Raw genomic sequence first — 25,143 nt, 5'->3', positions numbered from 1 at the left:
TGAGAGACCTTGTCAAATGCTTTAGTCAAGTCCAAATAGACAACATCCACTATCCTACCCTCATTAATCATCTTTGTCACTTCCTGAAAACACTCAATCAAATTTTTGAGACAAAGCTATGCTGACTATCCCAATAAGTCCATTCTTTTCCAAATACAAATACATAGTGTCCTAAAGAATTTTCTCCAATAATTTCCCTAACACTGATGTAAAACTCACCAGCCTATAATTTCCTGGATTATCCCTGTTGTATCCTTAAACAAATGAACAATATTGGTTATTCTTCTAGTCTCTGGGACCTCGCCTGCAGCTAAAGAATAGGACACAATAGAAATTTATTGTCACAGGTACTTTTAAATGAAAAACAGAATGAACATTTTTATAAATCAACCCATCATAGTGCCACATCAATACAAAGAGGACACAAAAATCTCTGTCAAGGTGCCATCTCCCCCCTTGCTTCCCTCAATATCCTGGAATAGATTCCATCTGGCCCTAGAAACATATGTAACTTAATGTTTTTCACGACGCCCAATACCACCTACTTTGACATGCCCTAGATTATCAACAAATCACTCCCTAATATTACCATCATCACTTTCTTCTCCTTGGTAAATAATGATATGAAGTGCTATTAAGGAATTTACCCACTTCCTCTGATTAGAAGCATAAATTCCCTCCTTCATCCTTGAGTGGACCTATCCTTTCCCTTGCTATCTTCTTGCTCCTTATATTCCTATAAAAGATTTTGGGATTTTCCTTAGGCCTTCTCGCCCCCTTCCTGCTCCCGTTTTCGCCTTAACCCTTTGTTTAAGTTCTTTCCTCCTTTTTTACACAAGTGCTTTATCTGATTCCAGTTTTCTAAACCTTATGCATTCTTCCTGTTTCTTTTTGATTAAACTTTCAAGATCTCTTGTCATCTAGGGTTCCCATCCTATCTTTAATCCTCAGAGGAACACGCTGGTCCTAGACTCTGATCAACTGGCCTTTAAAAGACACCCATAAGTCAGATATGGATTTACCCTCAATCAGCTGCCCCAATCTAATTTCTCCCATTCCTGTCTAATACTGTTGAATTAGCCTTCCCCCAATTTAGCAGTTGCATCTGAGGATCAGTCTTATCCTTATCCACAATTATCCTAAAACTTATCAAATTATGATTGCTGCTCCCAAAATATTCCCCCACTGAAACACTGATCACCTAGCCAGGCTCATTCCCCAATACAAGGTCTAGAATGGCCCCTTCTCTAGTTTCAAAAAACCCTCCTCGCTATACCTTACAGACTGTCGGCTGACAGCACCAACATGAGGCTCAAACCCACAACCCTGAAATTACACATCTTATGCTTTACCGGCAGAGCTAGACAGGCCTGCAAGGAACTTGCTGGAAGTAAAATATACAAAACTTTATTTCGAAAAGGGAAATATGCGTCGAGCACAGGCCAAGAATTTCCAAAAATAGTAAAAATATCATAGTAAGAGCCATCTATAAAGAGGTTTCTGTCCTGTCAAGTTGTAACATCCAGAATGCGGAAAAGAGGAGAAACTAACAACACTAGCACAATACACCAAATAAATAGTGCATTAACACTGTGAACTTTCTGTAGGTGCAGTGTCAACAAGGTGTTCACAATTATTAGTTTTTACACTTGTGACCATACATCCTGGAGCACATTCACAACATCTTACACATACAAGTCACAGCATTAATATAACTGACCAACATTAGGGGCATGCATTAAGATGTAGTTTACATTTCAAATATTTTAAACCTATGAAAATCTCTGAATTCATTAGCATTTTTCTCCAAAGGAGTCTGTTCGCATGTAGTCTTTTCTATCTGCTGTGAGAGATCCCAGAGATGCATAATACAAAGGAATGCTTTGCCAAACTTCCATGCTTCACGAATTTAGTGTTCACGGACCAATATCATTTCCAAGAATATAAAGGTTTATCACATCTTTAATAAGCATTTAATCTTTGAATACTCCCCATTCTACTGATTCCCTTAGCAAATTTTGCATAAGAAACGGTTAAGGATGTTCGTGTGAGAAATAGAACATGCTTTCTTTGGACTCCAATGACAGCATCTAATCAGGTTGGATCTTGAAACACCCTTTTCTCTGGCCCAATAATGTATCTGAGCCTACATCCAAGAAGAGTATCCTCCTCCCTCAGTGCTAGACTTCGCCATTTCCCTGCACAACCCACTGACTCTTCAGGGAGATTATCAAATTTCATCAATTGGGGTGACTCATCCAATCAGTTTTGGGCAGATTTTGACTCAGGTCCTAGAGATGGAAGGCTAATGCTTAACTCACTGCTTTGGCAGGTCTCCATTGTTCCAGTGAGTCTTAAATAACAATCATACCATTTAAGCATATTTAAATCTCTCCCTTCCAATTTTGAATATTTTTATATCAGCAACAATGAGATGACATCTTTGTTTATCAACATTTTCACTGAATGTTACAAAAACACGTCCATGTCAAATTCTGTTAGCCTGGGGATATTAAGAAAATGTTCATAAACTTTGTCTATCACAGTTTTATGGCAGCTCTAAGCTTTGCAGAACGCCCACGTGGATTTTCATGAACTTCCTCCGGACCCGGGGTCAACACTTTCTTCTGAGTGTGTGACCAATTCAAGATTGTCTGTTCAGGGTGGGATGAGCCATCCTCTTCCTGTTTTCTAAGGCCTTGTCTAATCTTTTGCCTTGCACTTTGGTTGGATTTCTCAGATATGTCAATACCATGCAGAAAACGTTTCACAATGCGGTCTTCAAGTGAATGAAATGTTAACACAACCAAGCGGCCTTGAGGTTTCAAGAATTTCTGAGCTGTTTTAAGTCCTTTATACAACTCATTCAATTCATCATTCACAAAGATTCGCAATGCTTGGAATGTTTTGGTTGCCACATGTGCAGGTCTCTGAAGCAGGTCTTTACGAGCGTACATTGCTGCTGCTGAAAATGCTCCTGTGATATCCAGAAACAAAAAGAAAAAAAAAATCATGTTTTTGAAGCAAAGTTAAAATAAAGTTTGTTTAATACAAATAGTCTCCATACATGGTACATCTTGGGAAACAAAATATGATTAATTAATTATTTTGTAGCACAGAACATTACCAATGCGACACAAAATCAAAGCATTTTGTCTCACACACATCAAGCAGAACTTGTGACAAAATTAAACAAACTTAGACAGGCAAAGGCCATCCATCGCACCTTGTTCACTGTGAAAAGCATTGTGGATCTTGCTGCATTCTCCATGGCAATGTCCTGGCTAATCAGAGTCCACCAGTCTGATCTGAGTTTAGTCAGTGAGATTTACAATTCCTGCTGCATCTCCATGTTAGCCAAGGTTTATCAAATCAACATCTTCATCTCATACTTAAAAATTGGTGCTCCCTCACCCCCATTCTATGTTTGGTTTCTTGTGCCTAAGAAAGTCCTAATGAATGCAAGATGAAGAGCTTTGACTTCATGTCTCATTTTTAGCAATGATTAAAATATGCAATATGTAGATCGGACATATTATGAATTAAATACAATGCACATCTGATTTTATTGGTATGGGTCATACTGCAGTCAAGGGTTAGGGTTAGGGTTAGGCTTTATTCCTGATGAAGGGCTTTTGCGCGAAACGTTGATTTCGCTGCTCGTTGGATGCTGCCTGAACTGCTGTGCTCTTCCAGCACCACTAATCCAGTATTTGATTTTCAGCATCTGCAGTCATTGTTTTTACCTTTTCTATCTAATGCCTTAGTAAGCAGTTCAAAAATGATAATGATGCACATCATGATGAATTTCAAATGCTAACCAAATTTAACATGTAGGAGAGAGAGCACACACACCCATTCTTATTGTGTGCTTTCAGTCCAGTCATATTCTGTCACACTGTTCAAGTTTGTTCCTGGTGTCCCTACTACGCCTAACGTATTGCATTGTAATTGCTGTAGAGATCTCAATGATACTGAAATCAGAGCATTTGATCATTCACCAACTGTTCAATACCTGTGATTCCACTCAGTTCTTGAGGTTAACAACAAAACCAACTATCGGATATGAAAAGTGAGATTATGGAACTTGATCGCATCAGCTACCAATTAAAAGTACATGGTACAGGTACTTTAAATTAATTTTACCTACAACTGCATTCTTCCTGCACAGATATTTTCAGATCAGCAGATTAGGCAGAACATAAACTGTGGGATTTTACAGTTTATCCTCCCTTATTCTGAGGCAATTCATAATAATGTGACACAACAGATTCACTTTTATGCTTGTCATGAAGGGATCTGAAGATAATAGACTCACTAGAAAGCTACTTTGACAAACTCAATTTTTCTTTTGTACTACAAGATCAAAGTGGGGGCAATGCACACTCATTGAACTGAATAAAGTCAAACACAAACCATTCTACACTGAAGTTACTTTATTGATAATTAACTAAAATGAATTTTCACTACAACAGAATGCGCAATAAAATTTAAATACTGCCTCGGAGATTCAACACAAACAGAAAAGAAACTAAGTGCTTGCCGAGAAACAAACAATTAATCGACCATATATATTGTGTTTTGGTGTGCAATTATTATGCTCAATTTAAAATGCAGCTGTAACAAAATAAATTCTTCCATGTAATAGCAAGAGTAGTATTTGCTGTTTTTAATTCATGCATATATGTAGAACCTTTGCAGAGCACTACATTTCAAACACTAATAATTTTTACCCCAACATGTTATTTTAAACTTGGCCATCGAAATGAGGTGATAGTGCTGCAGAGTAAAATGGCCTTCTATTTTGTGCTTAATTGTACATTAAAGAAAGCAAAATTTGATTTTAAAAAACTGCAATTACTAGCTTTAAAGTTAAACAAACAATGAAGCATTTCAATATAGAAACCAAGCTCTTCTAACTGGAACATCTTTTAAAATGCATCACCACATTAAATTTAAGCACAGACAAACAGTTAAATACTCAACTGCTATACATCTTTTATATTACAAATATGTGCATGACAACACAAGTTATTAGCAAGTACTTTTGAGTTCTGAATGTCGGTACTTCATTTATCTGTCCAATGGTAGTGTATTTGAGGATCAGCTAACAAGCCTCATTCTGCTTGACACAGATCTCATTCTAGGATAGCAAGTGTTTTCAAATAATTTAAGAAAGAGTTTCTACAGGCCTCATTGATTTTTTTAAAGCTGTTGTTTAATGCAAAGTGGTCCACTAAATATTGCCTGTGCTGTTTTAAAGCACCTCACCTTATTTACTGAGCATATAAACTAGGGGTGATCTTGCATTGTGCACCTCCTGTGCAGTGTGACCTGTGTGCCTAACTGTGTCTAAACACCCTATGACCTGTATGTCCTTGCTTATTATGATCTGCCTCTACTGCTTGCAAACAAAGCTTTTCACTGTACACGCGACTACAATAAATTAAATCAAATCATATCAATGTACAGAAATCTCAGTAAAGATTGCCACCATTTAAAGCCATATTACCAAATATTGTAAGTGACACTTTCATTTTGATGGCTGTGTTTGACCTGAACACCCTGAACTGCCATGTCAGAGTGTTTTTGTCTGTTGCCAACTGCGTTTTTAAAAATTACTTTAATTTAAATGGTTTGTTTGCAACTCCATTCCTGGCCAACAATGATGACCATGAGTCAAATAACTCCACAGAGTTATCAAGTCATCAAGTCATCCTTTATTTACACACAGAAAATCCTTGACTCTGGTACAACCTTGTCAGAGTCAACTTGTCAGCATGTCAGATACTTCTGTTTTTATCTGTCAGACAGGGTTCCTGGATTGAACAAGATTAATAGCCCCAATCAGGGAACTCATATTCTATGAGGTCCATCTAACTGACCTTGTTACAATCAGTACACCCTGCCCCCACTGAGTCCAAAGACACTGGCCAGTTCTTTATCGTGTAGTTCTTCCTGGGAAATTTTAGCACCAGCTCAGGCTCCTCTGACTCTGCCTTAGATATGGACAGCATGTAATGCACAGTAGCTCACCTCTTGCATCTGGAGCGTCTTGAAAGAAATTCATTCTCTTCCTCAGGTGGCAAAGACAATGAGGCAGCAACAGTTACTGTGTCCATCTCAGTATCTGAGATTTGTTCAACACTTCCCAAACAGGGAGAACCCATGGGCTCTGGAACACTTGGAAAGGCAGTCAAGAGGCCAAGCACGTTTTGCTCCGGACTCATTTGTGAGTTTGCAGCTTTCATATGGTCCATGAGATGGTTCAGGACCATCACACTGACCTGAACTTTGGCCATCACTGCAGCTGGCCTCATGCTGACCATGTCTCTTACCCATGCAGGGCCACAGTCCCTACACCAAACTTCATCCCCTGAGGTAAATTGTCTCTCTCGCTTAGTGGAGTCATGTGTCTGGCATAGGTGTTCCTGATGCCATTTCATCATTATCCTCCATTCCGGTAAGATCAGATTTAACCAGGTGTGGAGTCTTCTCCCCATTAACAACTCTCCCAGAGCAAGCTCTGTAGTTGCGTGAGGAGTGGTCCTATAATTGAACAGGAACTGTGACTGTTGGTGTCTAGTGAAGCTGGAGGCTGTTTCTTTAAGCCTACCTTCAAAGTTTGGACAACTGTTTCTGCCAGATCATTGGGTGATAGATGGTATGGAGCTGTCCTTAGGTGTCAAAATGCCATTCAATTTTAGTAAATGCGCAAATTCCCTGCTGGTAAATGATGTCCCATTATTTGTGACCAACACTTCCAGGAGTACGTGTATTGCAAACGATGCTTGCCAGGTTTTCTACTGTCCCTGTGTTTGATAAATGCAAGTCCAACCACTTTGAGTGGGCTTTAACAACGTCTAAGAATGTTGAGCCCATGAATGTACGGTCCACATCTAACCAAGTCCAGGATTTACCCAGCCATTCCCACGAATGTGCAGAAGCTGTTGGCAGTAATCCTTATATTTGTTGGCACTCTGGGCACAGCCCCATCAACACAGTTATCCAATCCTGGCCACCAGACATAACTTCTTGCCAACACCTTCATTTTGGGAACCACTGGATGACCCTGGTGGAGTTTAGGAAAAAGTAAGGACTGCAAATGCTGGAGATCAGAATCTAGAGTGTGGTGCTGGAAAAGTACATCAGGTCAGGCAGCATCCGAGTAGCAGAAGAATCAACGTTTTGGGCAAGAGCCCTTCATCAGGTGTAGTTTAGCCCTGGTTGAGTTTAGCCAGTTTCTAGCAGCAACCTTTGTTCGGGACAATCACTCCAGGCAGGCAGTGACCAGTGGGATACCGCAGGGATCAGTACTAGAACCGCAGCTTTTCATAATATATGTTAATGATATAGAAGATGGTCTTAGTAGTAACATTAGCAAATTTGCTGATGATACTAAACTGGGTGGCAGGGTGAAATGTGAGGAGGATGTTCGGAGATTACAGGGTGACCTGGGCAAGTTAGGTGAGTGGTCAGATGCACGACAGATGCAGTTTAATGTGGATAAATGTATGGTTATCCACTTTGGTGGCAAGAACAGGATGGCAGATTACTATCTAAATGGAATCAGTTTAGGTAAAGGGGCAGAGAGATCTGGGTGTTCTTGTACACCAGTCAATGAAGGTAAGCATGCAGATACAGCAGGTAGTGAAGAAGGCTAATAGTATGCTGGCCTTCATAACAAGAGAAATTGAGTATAGAAGCAAAGAGGTTCTTCTGCAGCTGTACAGGGCCCTGGTGAGACCACACCTGGAGTACTGTGTGCAGTTCTGGTCTCCATATTTGAGGAAAGACATTCTGGCTATTGAGGGAGTGCAGCGTAGGTTCACGTGGTCAATTCTTGGAATGGCGGGATTACCTTACACAGAAAGATTGGAGCGACTGGGCTTGTATACCCTTGAGTTTAGAAGACTGAGAGGGGATCTGGTTGAGACATATAAGATTATTAAAGGTTTGGACACTCTGGCGGAAGGAAACATGTTTCCGCTGATGGGTGAGTGCCGAACCAGAGGACACAGCTTAAAAATACGGGGTAGACCATTTAGGACAGAGTTGAGGAGAAACGTCTTCACCCAGAGAGTGGTGGCTGTGTGGAATGCTCTGCCCCAGAGGGCAGTGGAGGCCCAGTCTCTGGATTCATTTAAGAAAGAGTTGAATAGAGCTCTCAAGGATAGTGGAATCAAGGGTTATGGAGATAAGGCAGGAACAGGATACTGATTAAGGATGATCAGCCATGATCATATTGAATGGTGGTGCAGGCTCGAAGGGCAGAATGGCCTACTCTGGCACCTATTGTCTATTGTCTATTATCTGATGTTGCCAGCTGTGCTTCCAGAAAATTCAAAACCATTTCAGACTCTTTTCGTGGTAGTTCCACTGATGGTGTACCTGCCAGTGGGAGGCATCTCAATGCAACCACAGTTGCTACCTAGCCACCCAGATGGTGCTTCAACTTATAATTTAGTGTCATGGTGCAACAAAAACACCCTCTCTCTCAACGCCTGCAAAACTAAAGATCTGGTCATTGACTTTACTAAGAAAGGAGCTACATAAAGCAGCTACATAAACCGAGCAGAGTTTGAGAGGGTTGACAGCATTAAGTTCCTCGGAGTGACATTGACTGACAACCTGTGCTCGTCTTCCCATGTAGTTGTGACAGTCAAGAAGGCACAACAATGCCTCTTCTTCCTCAGGCAGCTCAGAAAATTTGGCCTGTCCATAAGAACCCTCACCAACCTCTACACATGTACAATTGAAAACATACTGACCAGGTGCATAACAGCTTGGTATGGCAACTTCGCTGCCGTAAGAAACTACACAGGGTGGGCATCCACAGACTCCATTTACACAGCTTGCTGCCACAGAAATGCTGTCAACATCATCAAAGACCTTTCACACCCTGGTAATGATCTCCTACAATCTCTTCCATCCTGCAGAAGATACAGAAGACTGAAAACACGCACCAGTGGGTCCAGGGACAGCTTTTTCTCTGCCATTATTAGACTATTGAATGGACTCTCTCGCCTTAAATAATGTTGGTCTTGCTAAGGTTCAACTCTCTTGTACAACCTGTGCAATGTTACTTGTATGTCTCTGTCTAAATCTTTTGCTCTGTACATCCTTGCTTACTCTGATCTCCCAGTATTGCTCATAAACAAAGCTTCTCACTGTACTTCAGCACAAGTGACAATAAATAAATAATTATACGTACTTAGTGTTAGAACACACTGCTGAATTTGGCCTGAAGCTATGGCCTCCTTCTTTAGAGACCACAATTTCCCTTCTCACGTGGTTAAAGATGCCCTCCAACGCATCTCATCCACATCCTGCACCTCTGCCCTCAGACCCCACCCCTCCAACCGTAACAAGGACAGAACCCTTCTGGTGCTCATCTTCCACCCTACCAATCTTCGCATAAACCAAATCATTCGCAGACATTTCCGCCACCTCCAAACGGACCCCACCACCAGGGATATATTTCCCTCCCCACCCCTTTCCGCATTCCGCAAAGACCGTTCCCTCCGTGACTACCTTGTCAGGTCCACGCCCACACTACAACCCACCCTCCCATCCTGGCACCTTCCCCTGCCACCGCAGGAATTGCAAAACCTGTGCCCACACCTCCTCCCTCACCTCTATCAAAGGCCCTAAAGGAGCTTTCCACATCCAAAGTTTTACCTGCACACCCACCAATATCATTTATTGCATCCATTGCTCCCGATGCGGTCTCCTCTACATTGGGGAGACTGGGCGCCTCCTAGCAGAGCACATTAGGGAACATCTCTGGGACACCCGCACCAATCAACCCCACCGCTCTGTGGCCCAACATTTCAACTCTCCCTCCCACTATACCGAGGACATGGAGGTCCTGGGCCTCCTTCACCGCCGCTCCCTTACCATCAGACGCCTGGAGGAAGAACGCCTCATCTTCCGCCTCGGAACACTTCAACCCCAGGGCATGTGAACTTCAACAGTTTCCTCATTTCCCCTTGCCCCACTTCACCCCAGTTCCAAACTTCCAGCTCAGCACTGTCCCCATGACATGTCCTCCCTGCCTATCTTCTTTTCCACCTATCCACTCCACCCTCCCCCTGACCTATCACCTTCATCCCCTCCCCCACTCACCTATTGTACTCTATGCTACTTTCTCCCCACCCCCACCCTCCTCTCATTTATCTCTCCACCCTTCAGACTCTCTCCCTTTATTCCTGATGAAGGGCTTTTGCCCAAAACGTCGATTTTACTGCTCCTCGGATGCTGCCTGAACTGCTGTGCTTTTCCAGCACCACTCTAATCAAGACTCTGGTTTCCAGCATCTGCAGTCATTGTTTTTAACCTATGGGCAACACTGCTTTGTCCTCTTAAACGCAGACCTAGCAAGGGTATGTGGTCCGTTGTTATTACAAATTTATGCCTGTAAAAGGTATTGGTGGAACTTTCTGACTCCAAACATGGGCACCAACGTCCTTCTCTATCTGGGTGTATATACGCTCTGCTTTAGACAAAGTCATGGATGCATATGTTATTGGGGGTTCCTCTCCACTGGGCCAGCTATGAACTAATGCTACCCTGGTGCCATACAGGGAAGCATCGCATATCAATAGCAGATCTCATTTGGGATTATAGTGTGCCAACACCTTTGAGGATAATCATTGTTTCTTCACTTCTTTGAAGCTATGGCTTGGCTATGTGACCATTTCCAAGGCTGACCGTTTTTTTAAAGGTTGATGCAAAGGTGTCAGGATGGAGGCAGATTATGTATGAACTTTCCACAATAATTTGCCAGCCCAAGGAAGGACTTAAGCTTCAGTACAGATGTGACAAACGGGGCACCTTTAATCACTCTCACTTTATCTTCCGACAGGTATAACCCAGTTTTGTTGACTCTGTAGCCCAAGTTTCTTGCAGTGCCTTGAACATACATTTTCCCCTTCTAAGGTGAACACTCATTTGTGGGAAACATCTAAGGTCCATGTCCACGTTCTCTAAGTGCTCTTTACTGATCTCTGTGATGAGCACATCACCTAGATAAATGGTGACCTGGGGTGGACTTTGTAAAATATCCTCCGTTATCCACTGCCAAATTGCAGTCTTGTATATTGGTGCAAAACTTTATGGGTATTAATTATTGCAAACTTCTAGGAATCCTCAGCTGACCACAATTGCAAGTATGCATGGCTCATGGCGAGCTTTGTGAAGGACAGCCTTCTTGCCAGTGCTGCGTATAAATCCTCTTTGCAAGGGCCTGGATATTTATCCAGCTGTAAAAAAGCAATCTACCATTTGTTTAAAATCCCCACAAAGGTGACTCGACCTGTCAGGCTTAACAATTTGTATGACTGGTGCTGCCCATTCCACAAACAGGACTGGTTTGATGAATGCTTTGCTTTCCAGCCTTCTGATTTCAGCCTCTACTTTTGCTGGTAAAGCAAATGGCATTGAGCGAGCCTTGCAGAGTCATGGAATTACATCCTGGTCAACATTCAAGGTGGCCTTGGCTTCTCTGATAGTCTCTAGAACTTCCTAAAAAAAATTCCAGTTATTTAATTTGGACTTCACTCAATTAGTCATTTTCTAATCAAAAAATGTTGAGCCAGTCCAGGTGAATCTTTCTCAACCAATTTTGCCTCATCAAGCTTCAGCTCAAGTCGTTTACTACAATCAGTGGTAATTGAATCAGCTGCCTCTCATAAGAGACCAGAATCAAAGTTGTACCCTTAATCTGTAAAGTTTCCTTGGTATAGATTCTTCGTCTACTGAGGTCTTGTGCAAACGTAAAGATTGGAGTCCAGACTGAATTTTGTTAAAGACTGGTTCTGCGATCACTGATACAGCTGTGTCAGTATCGACCGTCATTAGAACTGGGTGACCATTTAAGCAGATGTTTATTTTGACTGATTCTGATTTGGATGTTGCTAAGCAATTTAACTGTTCCAAACTAGATATAGGTGGACTTCTCAGGGTGTTCACTTCTTTAGATACCAGCCTATGAGTTCTCTTACTGAATTTAGGTCTAGTGGGACTCTTGCTGTCTCGAGTCTGCTTACTGCAGCCACATGGACGGCTTGCCGGCCTGGAGCCCAAAGAAAATTGTAACCATTTGGCTGAGGCTTGGCTTTGTTTTGGGATTTGCTGTGGGCTAACCTACAGTCCCTCTGTTCAGGGTGTGCCCTGAGCGAGGCTATGCAATTGCGTTCACACATATGGTGTTCCCCAAGATCAGTCAGACTGGTGAGGGTGCCCACTGCCACCAGAACACCTTGCAACTCATATGGTACACTTGTCACATTTTCCAATGATAAAGCCAGTTGTAGTGCATGTTTGAAGTCCAGTTTGGCTTCAGCCAGTATGCGCTTTTGACTGGTTGGACCATTAATCCCATATATTCAATGGCCTCTCAACATCTTATTAATAGTTAAACCAAAAAAGCAGGAAAGAACAGTTCTGCCTAGATTCAAGATTGTGGAGAGGCTTCAAGGAGGATGACATGATCAACACTTCAGAAGGTCACAAAAACAAGGAGGGAATGTTTATTCTTGTCAAAGCCACATGACACATTAATTGCGACATTAGTGAAAGCTGCTTCAGTGCTGTGACTGGTGACAATTTCCAGATAATTTCTTTTTTCATTCACTCATAAATCAGGAAGTTAATTTCTCTGACTCCCAGAAAAAGAAAGGATAGTTGGAAAGGCAATTTTCAACTTCTGTTTGGATTTGATACAAATTCACTAACCTCTGGCAAACCTACACCTTCAACAGCCTGCTACATCCAGGTGAAGAGGGAACATTCTGTAGTTTTATCATATTTCAATTAAAATGTAATACGAGTTAAAAAGAAAGAATCTATTTAAAGCTTAGAATTTTATTACTAACTGTGAAAAATAATAAAATGCAAAATCCAACAGACACAAGCACAGATGTAAAGTTTTAAAAAGATTGGGGAGGTAATACAGTAGGAAGAAAAAGAGTTCTGATGAAGAGTCACCAGACTTGAAAGATTAACTCTGCTTTCTTCCCACACTGCTGCTGGGCCTACTGAACTTCTCTAGCAATTTCTGTTTTTGCTTGAGGAACATAAAAAGCATGAGTTTAGAAGGTTTTGGAGTCCTTGAGTTTTTACAATTTAACCTGAGGTCTTGGTAGTTGATGACTTGTATCTCAGGTATAGCAAAATTTGTAGATCCTTCAGTTCCAGTGAACAGCAGTTTCTAGGATTTGTTTTGCCACATTGCCGGCTTTCAAACAGATGAGAAGGAAATAGGGAGGAGTCTTCCAGTCCTTACTGTTACCAATCCATCTTCTTCCTGTCTGCTGCTCTGTCAAGTAGCAACTGAAATGTGACTTAGTTGTGTACTCACAAGTCTAGCTCTATCAGCTTTCCAAGCTGGATTGTTGGAGACAACCCTTTCATGTCCAGTTGGTGCAATTTCTCACAGAAGTGTTGGTTAAAGCAAGAGGTGAGAGCATCTTGACACCTGTCTCTGTTGACTAGTTTCAATATTTTTAGTTAAAACGGTCATTGCAGTTCAGACAGATTGTTTCCTCCACATCGATTTCCTGAATTTGCCTCAATCGGTGGCCATTTCAAGTCCCTGTTATGTACTTCTTGAAAAGTTTTGTAGCAGATGAAGGTTTCAGATGCTAAAGTCAGATTATGGAAGTTGAAAGTTGATATTTCATATGCCAGTCATTATCATTACAAGCTGACATTTCTTAAAAACTGTACTGTCCATGAAAACCCTATTACGAAAGATGTTCCGAAACTTGAACATTCTCAAGCTCCTTAAAAAGGTTTTTCAAAAAATTCCAATTCCAGCTTTGCATTTTTACACAACTACAACCTGTTCATATTTTATTAATTTAAAAATAATAAAAGGACTTGTGAATGTTGGACAGAGTGGAAAATAATAATTGTCAGTACATCGAACAGTGTTGAAACAAGGAGTGTGTTTGTATTCTTATCCAACATCATTTTAAGTGGCTGTATAACCTTTAAACTGAGAACATATTGTTTTGATGCAACATTGGTCAAATAATGCTGTTGCACATAGACTTTAAATGTTTAGCCTCAAATGTAAAAGTACAAAACGTTTTTTTTGATCTTGTATTCCAAAGGATTTTCTCTATTTCTAGTTTAGAACTACAAAACAAGGGTCTAGGGTTCAAAATTCTGTAGGTTTTGAGAGTCACAAATTCAGAAATATGTGCTTCTTGAGCCAACAACAGGAGAATAATTATAAAAAAGAATTTTTAAACAAAAACAATAACTTAATTAAACTTTGAAAAATGACTTCCACCATTTCAAAATATTGAAAGTGCACCTGAATTTTCTCAAACCGTAAAAGGAAGTATTTTAGCATTCCTTAACTGTTCAGTCGGGGCTGTGGCAAATTAAACAGTTAGGTTACAAAATAACATCCATAATATGTTGAACTCTCAAAGTCTGAAGCATTTATATCTCTCGTGTCCTTAAAAACAGTACTTTCTGAAACATTAATTCAGTCCAGGAAGCAATGGGTAAGTAATTTTAAGTTAAATTTATGTAAACCTATGTGCAAAACCTCAGGAATAATCACTATATCTGGGGCAGGCAATAATCTAGTGGCATTATTGCAGGACTATTAATCCAGAGAGTCAAGATTAGAGTGGTGCTGGAAAAGCACAACTTGTCAGGCAGCATCTGAGAAGCAGCAAAATCGACATTTCGGGCAAAAGCCCTTCATCAGGAATATTAATCCAGAGACCCAGGTAATATTCTGGAGACCCAGTTTCGAATTCTGCTGCAACAGATGGTGAAATTTGAATTCCATAAATACCTGGAGTCTAATGGTGACTATGAAACCATTGCCAATTGTTGGTAAAATGCATCTAGTTCACAAACATCGTTTAGGGAGGGAAACTGCTATTGTAACCCAGTCCAGCCTACATGTGACTCCAGACTCTAGCAATGTGGTTACATTTAACTATTCTCTGCGCAATTATGGATGGGCAATAAATGCTTGCCTGGCCAGTGATTTCCACATCCTGTGAATGAATAAAAAAAATCTCTGCTGCAGCTCACTAAGGTATTCCAAGTATAGTGAAAGCAGCAGGGAAATTAATTTTCAGACCAGGTTTTCAGCTGCCTTTGAAATCCATGAAGAATTCCAAAGATCAGCTCTGACATTTGAGCATAAGATAATTAATAAATTAATCATTTTTAAATTTCCCTGAGTGAGTTCAATACTGTTGGTTGTTTTCCAACCCAACTGCAACTGTTTGGATGATAAGAATTCATCAATACCATTAGCAATGAGCTGCTTCTCAAGTTCACTGAATTTCAGTTCAGATTGGAGTGAAAAATATTAAATTGTATATTTGTTTTGAATATTTCTGATTCCTTTCTAAAACATAAACATATTGTGGCTTGTATATTCATTCTATTATTTTCAATCAACAAAACTATGAAATATTCTGCAAGTTATTAGATTAGGTTAGATTACTTAGTGTGGAAACAGGCCCTTCGGTCCAACAAGTCCACACCGACCCGCCGAAGAACAATCCACCCAGACCCATTCCCCTACATTTACCCCTTCACCTAATACTACGGGCAATTTAGTATGGCCAATTCACCTAACCTGCACATTTTTGAACTGTGGGAGGAAACCAGAGCACCCGGAGGAAACCCACAAAGACACGGGGAGAATGTGCAAACTCCACACAGACAGTTGCCTGAGGCAGGAATTGAACCCAGGTCTCTGGCACTGTGAGGCAGCAGTGCTAACCACTGTGCCACCGGTTATGGATGCACAAGTTTTTTTTGTTATATTTATCCACTTTGTCTGTTTTCAATCTATTCTCCTTCAGTCATGAGGGTGCGAAGTTATAGAACATGGGTATTTTCACTGCTTCACTGAACCTGTTTCATAACAGACAACAGGAGGACTGTTTACCAGGACGTTAGTGGCTCTGCTGTTGTTTCCTCATCTCCAAAGCCATTCACACTCTCCCCCTCCTCTCACCACTGCTACAATCCAAAAACACAGAGTTCAGCCATGACAGCAAACAGAAAGCACTCAGCTTTTTGGCCAGTAGAGCAAATATCACATTTTGCCTATTGAGGGCAGTTGAATTACTGAGTCGGGGCTGATAATTGATTGTCTGACTGGGAATCCAGATTCTACTCCTAGTACTGGGAAGAGTTACTAAGACAGCGTTTAGAAGTTACACATCAATAGAGAAATAGTCATAACCACAGCATGCTCCAACTTCAACTGTGCATATTGATTCAATTCCCTCCCACTTACTGGCTCAGTAACTCTCTAGAGCCAGTGATGACGCCATTAGCAGCTTCTGTTTAAGAACAAATAAAAAGACAACAGAAATAAATAAGAGCATGATAACTTTAATCGTGTTTCTTTACAAACCTGTACTCTTGAAAAAGTAGAGACTGATTGTGATACCCACTTCAGGTGACCGAATCATCATTCATCTTACAACAAAAACTTGAAAGTGTTTTCAAGAAAATCAAACAAAAGATTATTTATTATTATGTTGTTAAAATTTGTATTATGATTAACTTGTTAATTTTTCATTTTCTTTCACGGAATGTAGTTGACAAGATCAGCGTTGATTACCTGTTTCACCATTTTAGATGGCAGTTAAGAGTCCATAAGGCCATTATACATAAGAGAGGTAGTAGGCCATTCAGCCTATCAAGTCTGCTCCACTATTCAATTGGATCATGATTGATTCCTGCCTTTTCTCCATAACCCTTGATGCCCTGACTGATTAAAATCTACCTTAGCACTGAACATAGTTAATGGCCCACAGTCTCACAGTCCTATGTGGTACAGAATTTCACAGATCTACTCAACCTCTCCTTGTAAGACAGTTCATCCATGCCTGGCACCACCCTAGTGAACCTTCTTTGCACTGCCTTCAGTGCTTAAGATAAGGGGTCCAAAACTGTTCACAGTATGGCAGCTGTGGTGTGTCGAGTACTTTGCATAGTTTTAGCAAAATTTCCCTTCTTTTATACACCATATTGCTGATTTTGAATATAAATACTTTTCCAAAATTATTTCTACTGGGAAAAGTTTAATAAGTGAATATCTCAATCCTCTAAGAAACACTTGCATTTCTATCGGGTTTTTGACAACCTCCAGCTGTTTCAAAGAATTTTGCAGCCAATTAAGTACTTTGTGAAGTGTAGTCACTATTGTACAGTAGGATACATGCCGACAAGGAAGATTACAGCCTCAAACCATGATGCATGTGGGGTTAGTTGTTCTCAGCTGGGATGCATAGGGCTCCCACGTTTGATATCACCACTCCTGACTCAAGACAAACATGTGAAGAATTGCCATGAACTAGAAAATTGGCAACCAAGGAAACTGATGAGCAGAAATCATCCAAGGTGATTTATGAAATTATCAGAACTGCATTAAAGTTGTAAACATATATTCCTGCCTGACGTTTTAAAAATGATCTCCGTTTGCTTGTAGGGATCAACCATTTGGAAAGCAATTTGAAATTATTAAGTGCATGCAAGGAAAGAATTCCAGATATAGAGGTAAAGAGGATGTGATTAGAACTATTTGGTCATGCATCAGATAAATGGTAACATGAGCAGGTTAGACAGGTTGGTCTATTTCTAAGATATAATGTCTACACATTTTGACGCAAGAGTCTCAACTTTCTTTGACATGTGCAGGTATGTTTATCACTTCAAAGATAAACTAGACAAATAGTTAGCAGTCATGTTGTTTCACTTATTCAAATCATGGATATAAGTATTGTTAGCAAGGCCAGCATTTATTCCTCTTCCTTAATTGTCCTCAAGATGACTACAACCTTAAACTGTTGTCTGTAAAATATATCCACAGTACCAGCAGGAAGTGAATTCCAGGCTGTTAATCCAATAAGTTTAGATCAAAGTAGTGCTGGAAAAGCACAGCAGGTCAGGCAGCATCCGAGGAGCAGGAAAATAGATGTTTCGGGCAAAAGCCTTTCATCAGGAATAGATGATGTTGATCCAGTGAGTGCAAAGATATAGTGATATAATAACTTGGCTGGAAGGAGAATTTGTTTGGAAAGTGTTTTCAAAAGGTGCCTTGGTGAGTTACTGCAGCGCATCAGGTAAATGCTGCACACTCCTACCACTGTGCATCGGCGATAGAGAGAGTGAATGTTTAAGGCATATAGGCAGGGTGTTCATAGATCAGGTTGCTTTGTCTGCATGATGTCCAGCTTCTTGAATGTTTTTGGAATTGGAATCATCCAGGCAAGTGGAATGTAGTTCTGCACACTCCTGACTTGTGTTGCATAGCTTCTGACTTTCAAGAGATACTTGCCTTCAAACGCTGAGCCCCTGACTTGCTCTTCTATGGATGGTCCACTTAAGTCTCTATTCAATGGTAACCTCCAGAATGCTGATGGTGGTGGTGGTGGTGGTGATGAAGGGGTGGGTTCATTGATAATAATTCCAATGAATATCAATGAAGATGGTTAGATTCTGTCTTGCTGAAGATGGTGATTGCTTGGCACTGTGTGGTGTGAACATCACTCACCACTTTTCACCATGAGCCTGCACGCTGTCGGGGCTCTACTGTATTCAGGAATGGACTGCCTCAGTATTTGAGGAGGTTGAATGATTCTGACCAATACAATCATTCGTAAACATACCCACTTATGATGGAAGGGGATTCACTGATGAAGCACTGGTACTTTAGCAGCATGAATCTTACTTGGTGTTGATCAGTCCAAGTGGAGTTGAGAGAGCTTCTTCAAGGTAGGCATTCAATTCCTGACGAAGGGCTGATGCCCGCATCGTCAATTCTCCTGCTCCTCGCATGCTGCCTGTCCTGCTGTGTTTTTCCAGCACCACACTTGACATTTATCAGTCCAAGCCTGGATAGCAACCAGGCACTGCCAAACATGAGCACAGACTATTCAGTATTTGAGGAGCTGCAAATGGTGCTGAACAATGCACAATTATCAGTAAACCCCCCCCCCCCGACTTCTGCCCTCATGATGGAAGGAAGTTCACGATGAAGCAGCTGAAAATGATTGTGCAGAGACCATCACCCTGTAGGGATTCCTACAGCAATATCCTGAAACTGAGATGATTGAACTCCAGCAAGCAAAACCATCTTCCTTTATGACTTCAAACAGCAGAGAGCTTTCCTCCCAACTTCTACTGATCCCAGTTTTGCTCGGACTCTCTGATGCCAAATGTGGCTAGAGTGTCAATAGCGGTTAATCACATTTCACTTCTTTATATCTTTATTTCATCTTTTTTTTGGAATAGTAATTGAACCAAATTCTATCAAAGAATTATGATGGTGCATAAGGAGGTCAGTTGGTCAATCACACCTGCAGCATCTGCTTTTAATTCATTGCAATCTCCTGCCTTTTCCCTGTAACCTGTTTCTATCTGGTTATCAAATGTCCTCCTGATTACCTCAACTGCAGCTGTGAGGTGTGTCCCATACCCTAGTGACTCACTGAGTGAAAAAGATTTTTCTCACCTCACCTTTCCTTCTTTTGCAAAACCCCTTAAAAATATGCCCTCTGTCTCTGTTTATAAGTGGGGCAGATACTGACAAGATTGTTATGAATATAAGGCTTGAGACATCATTGCACCATTATTAAGAGACAAATTACTCCAATCTATTTCCACTGGGGTACAAGTGCTTTTGGAGGTACCTACAAAAATCACATGTTTTCTGCTGCTTTCCAGAATAATCCACTTCGATGACCTTCCCTAATGCCTTGATGACCCTACAAGCTGCACACAAGATATGCGGATCATTGGAAGCGTTTATTCACCATTCTTGGTGCCCTGTTAGGAGGTGATGAATATCAATTTCTTGACCCACTGCAGTTGGTGTGACGCAAATGCTGCCACAGTGCTGTAGAAAGGGTGTTCCAGGATTCTGACTCATTAACGGTGAAGGAATGGTAATAGACAGTCAGTTCTGATATAACTCGATAGATTTGTTCTTGTGCAATCTCGTGTTATAAGAAAATCGCATAATAGCTGCACCATGATCTTGTACGAAAAATTCTTCATCTTATGATCCTCCCCCACTAGCTACCTGACAAAGCAGCTATGCTCTGAAAGCTAGTATTTCCAAATAAGCCTGTTGGACTATGACTTGGTCTTGTGGGATTTTTAATTTTGTCCACTTTAGTCCAACATCGGCATCTCCTCATCATTTTTACAAATCATTGCACACCTCGTCTTTTCCTGGCTAATTTTCCCTAAGTAGCTGTCCTGTATTCCCTCCATTCCAACTTACATACCCCCTTTCAACCTCTCTTAAGAAACTCCCCACTCCACCAATTTAGTTCAGTCATCTCAACAGCCCTAGTTACTCGATTTGCCGGGACACTGTCCTAACATAGTAGTGTCATTCATGCTATACAATGCTTTTGACCCATCTCCTGTGACCCCAACTTTCCATATGGCCTATTGGCCCTCCTATTTGGTTGGTCTTACAGCCTTCACTAATTTAGGCCTATTTCCTTGCATCACTCTATCCCCCAATCATCTACCAAACCAACTCGGCAGTATTCATAAGTACCCATGGACTCAGGTAAAAACCAGAAGTTTATTCATTAAAGTTCTAAAATACAAAGCATTTTGCATTGAGGAGAGCATTTTGACAAGTCGTCTTCACATTGTTGTATGTATTGATAAACAATTAGTGGAATTTGCACACTATAACTGCAGCTACAACAATGAAGTTACAGAGGCTACCCTTCCTTAGCGAGATACCACATTAGAACTTTGTCGAGAATCTCAGTGCCCAGCGTAATGTAATAACTCGCCACTCTTTAATGTAGAAAGCCTTCCAACAGTTGAAAAGAAAACCACAGGAAATATAAAAGAAAAACAAACCAACATAAAACTGCATTTGCTTCTCAGAATTAGCAAGGGCTGTTTACCTTTCAAACAGCAGCAAACTTAATCAAATAAATGATCAATTCACCCAATTCAGATCTGTTGGAAATGGTGCTAATTTAACCTTACCTAGGGAAGACTTTGCAAAGTGGGGAATGGATGATCATAGGTGATGTGTACATTGATGGAATCAAATCCTTTCTGTTGAAGTCTGTCATGTTATGATATAATGCTCTCAACACAACATGCTGCACTTTCTATACAGCCCTGCAACTGGGGGAAGCCAGATATGTTGGCAAAGTTCCTAGCTGGATTGCAGCACTGACCTGGTCAGGGGAAAATGAGATGAAATTGTGATATTTGTCTCGTATTGCATCAGTAACAGCCTTGACACATTTGTGGGTTAAGAACTGAGGGATGCCATGCAATAGTCCCCAATGGATTCCTGAAAGCAGCCAGTTATAGATTGATACCAAATGCAAACATATCCTTTGGTGATTAGTCCATATCGACCAAGTTACCAAACTAAACTCATGCGATTGGCACCTATCCCTCCAAACCTTTCCTGTTTATCTATCTGTCCAAATGTCTTATAAATGTTGTAACTGTACCTGCATCTGCCACTTCCTCGAGTCATAGAGTCATACAGCACAAAAACAGACTCTTCGGTCCAACCAGTCCTAAGCAAACATAATCCCAAACTAATCTAATCCTACGTGCCTGCTCTTGCCCATATCCCTCCAAACCCTTCCTATTCATGCAATTATCAAAATGTATTCCACAAACAAAGCACCCTCAGTGTGAAAAAGTTACCCTCAGGTCCATTTTACATCTCTCTCCTCTCAGCTTAAAAATATGGACCTTAGTTTTGAACTCCCCAGCCTAAGCAAAAAAACTTTTGCTATTCAAGTTATCTAGACCTCTCATGATTTAACAATCCTCTAGGGTCATCTCTCAACTCTTACACTACAGTGAAAAAAATCACAGTCTATCCAGCCTATCCTATATCTCAAACCTCTGAACCCTCTCCAATTTAATAATGCCCTTCCTGTAGCAAGGTGACCATAACTGTACACAGTACTCCAAAAGTAGTCTCATTAGCATCTTATAAAGCTTCAACATGACGTCCCAACTCCTATACTAAATGGTCTGAGCAATGAATGATGCAAATTTCAAAGATCATGTCCCTAAATCTCTAAGTCTCTTTGTTCTATTACACTGCTCAAGGCCCTACTTTTCATTGTATAAGTCTTGCGTTGTTGTTTTTTCCCAAATTTAATCCCTCACATTTATCCAAATTAAACTCCATCTGCCATTCTTTAGCCCATTGACCCAACTGATCATTGTTATCTCAGTGATAATGTCTGTAGGTTTTGAATAGGGTTGCAAAACGCCAAAAATGTTATGAGGTTTCAAGCAGGGACAAAATAGGTGAGTGTTATGAAAGTAAGCAAAGAGTCTTGAGGTGCACTCTGCTCTGATGCATGATGGATGTTAGTCCCAGCATGCAAAGCGATCTGGCAGTAGCATTACATTAAAAGGTGTCTGTGCATTTCAAAAGTGCAGCATGAAGTAGATAAATTTATACTAAGTGGGTCATAGACGTGTCATAATAATTTGGTGAGGCAGGTGCTTGTCCAATGCTGACCTCCGTCAATGGGGGTGGGGGAGGGCAGCAAGTCACTATCTATGGAGTGTGCCCTGCATTTTTGGGGACTGGTCTCCAAGGTGAAAGCCCAAAGGTGCAGGTTGTGAGTTGGAGATGACAGGCACCTACCTGGACTTTTGTGTCAGGAATGTTTTCATCTACTTCCTTTCTACGGCATGGAAGAATAGCAAACTGCATATAAGTGAGGTGAAAATAGGTAACAATAAAATATAAATGCATTCAAAAGCGTCCCACGTCAGTGATTGCCATGTCTCTGTTCAAACCACGGGTGAATGACTGGACTGGTTTCTTGACGTTAATAATCTCATTTTTCTTATAATGCCATTTTCTCCAAACAGACTCATCACTGCTCTTGTATTCGGGGCAGAATTCCTCCTATAGCGATTGCTACCTCCAATTTAGAGGGATTTGTTGTACAGATTTGTGGCAAGTTCTACTATTACTGCTACCAATCTCAGCATTCATGAGGAGGTTGAGGAGCAGGAATATTAAATCAGAGATATGCTGTCTTTATAATTGATACTGTGTGTTGGCTGGGTGACCCTTCATAGCAAAAACATGAATTCATTTTCCAATTTAGCATGTATGTAAAATCACTGTGCTTCAGGTCACTGAGCAAAGCACGTTGTGATAACAGCTACTCTCCCTCAATGTGACAAATAATTGCACAAATATAAATTTGTCCCCAATTTCATGCTACTCTCTAAAGTCTCACAGAATTACTTAATTCTAATTTGAGAATTTGCATGAATTCTTTCACCTTATCGTCTGTAGCTTTATTGATTCATCAACAAAGGATCCAAGATAGAATTTAGAATGCAATAGAAAATCAAAAGCTTTGAAGTGATTTACTGAACAGCACAACAGGGAACCTATCACAAAAACTGATAGCCATTATTTTCTAAATTGAAATCCTGATTTGAGACAGATCTACTGTAATTTGTTTTGCATTTATAGAATTTGAGTACAACAGTGCTAAAGATGAAAATAGAATATATTCTGCCTGGAAATAAAAGTTTAATCCAAATCCATAACCATTGAAAATGTTCTTACGTTTTCAATAAATTTCAATTGGAGTCCATTGGCACGAAATTGGTTAATACAGTACAGTACCTGTTCTTCAAGTGGAAATTGGAGCTGGGAGGGGGTACAAAAGGGTGATTTCATGGCATAATTTCCTATGTACCATCTGCAACAAACTTTACCCTTTTTGCTTATGTTAATATGAATCCTAACAATTGTTAAAGAAATTCTTGCAAAAGGTATTACACCATTTCAACAAAGCTCAAAGCAGAAGTATGATTGTTACAAATTTCAAACTGAAGGTCATGTGATGACAGACTACAGTGGAAACATATATACACTTATGAATATTATAATTAAAACATACTGAATGAATAAATAGTGTAACTTTCCACAGGATTGATACTAAAGACATTTTCCATTTGGTTACTTTCCAGACAACACAGCTGGGGAAAACAATTTCCCAAATTTGACTGGAAAGCATATGGATAACTAAGAACATATTAGTATGAAAGTTACAGTTTAGTGGCTTGAATTAATTTTCAGAGAGTTATGGCGCAGGTTTTTTTTAAATAGATGGCAGTGTCTATCTCTGATTGGAATGTTTTATGATCACCATGAAGTCATCCACCAAAACAGTGATCATAGACTCATGGAATCCCTACAATGTGGGCGGCACGGTGGCACAGTGGTTAGCCCTGCTGCCTCACAGCGCCAGAGACCCTGGTTCAATTCCCACCTCAGGTACATTCTCCCTGTGTCTGTGTGGGTTTGCTCCGGTTTCCTCCCACAGTCCAAAAATGTGCAGGTTAGGTGAGTTGGCCATGCTAAATTGCCCATAGTGTTAGGTCAAGGGGTAAATGTAGGGGAATGGGTTTGGAGGAATGGGTTTGGATGGGTTGCGCTTCAGTGGGTCGGCGTGAACTTGTTGGGCCGAAAGGCTTGTTTCCACACTGTAAGTAATCTAATTTGTAAGTGTGGAAGCAGCCATTCAGCCCATCAAGTCCACACTGACCCTCCAAAGAGCACCCCATGCAGACCCACTCCATACCCTATCCCAGTAACTCTACATCTCCCATGGCAATCCACCTAACCTGCACATCCCTAGATATTTTGAGCAATTTAGCATGGCCAATCCACCTAACCTGTACATCTATGGGCTGCGGAAGGAAATTGGAGCAAACCCATATGGGAAACACATAAGATCTGGGAAACAGTATCCCATATCAGTTGATTCCCCTCAAAAAGCAGATTTGACTTCTGATAAATAGGTAGAGGTTGAAAGATTAGAGACAAAAAAAACTGCAGATGCTGGAATCCAAGATAGACAAGCAGGAGGCAGGCAGAACACAGTAATCCAGGCAGCATCAGGAGGTGGAGAAGTCAACGTTTCAGGTGCAACCCTTCTTCAGGACTGAGTGAAAGGGGAGTTCGAAAAAACATGCCTTCTCTCGCCACAACAAGTAAAGATTTGACACAAACATAAAATGCTTTTGTTCATTAACAGGGGTTTGCTTTTCAAAATAAGCATATAATTTATGTAACAACATACAAAT

General features: G+C 40.7%; 1 protein-coding gene across 2 annotated transcripts in view; it reads right to left on the bottom strand.

Moving 5' to 3' along the window:
- Nucleotides 1-1,391: 1,391 nt before the first annotated feature.
- Nucleotides 1,392-25,143, bottom strand: part of mettl15 (methyltransferase 15, mitochondrial 12S rRNA N4-cytidine) — a 142,695-nt gene continuing 118,943 nt past the window's right edge. For both annotated transcript variants that reach the window (XM_072592719.1, XM_072592720.1), the window contains one exon: nucleotides 1,392-2,977. In XM_072592719.1, coding sequence (XP_072448820.1) covers nucleotides 2,541-2,977 — 437 coding nt within the window. In that variant the 3' untranslated portion in view covers nucleotides 1,392-2,540. The remainder of the gene's footprint in view (nucleotides 2,978-25,143) is intronic.

This window comes from Chiloscyllium punctatum, chromosome 22 (assembly GCF_047496795.1).
Source record: "Chiloscyllium punctatum isolate Juve2018m chromosome 22, sChiPun1.3, whole genome shotgun sequence".
NCBI lineage: Eukaryota > Metazoa > Chordata > Chondrichthyes > Orectolobiformes > Hemiscylliidae > Chiloscyllium > Chiloscyllium punctatum.
This window is presented reverse-complemented; position numbering and strand designations above follow the sequence as displayed.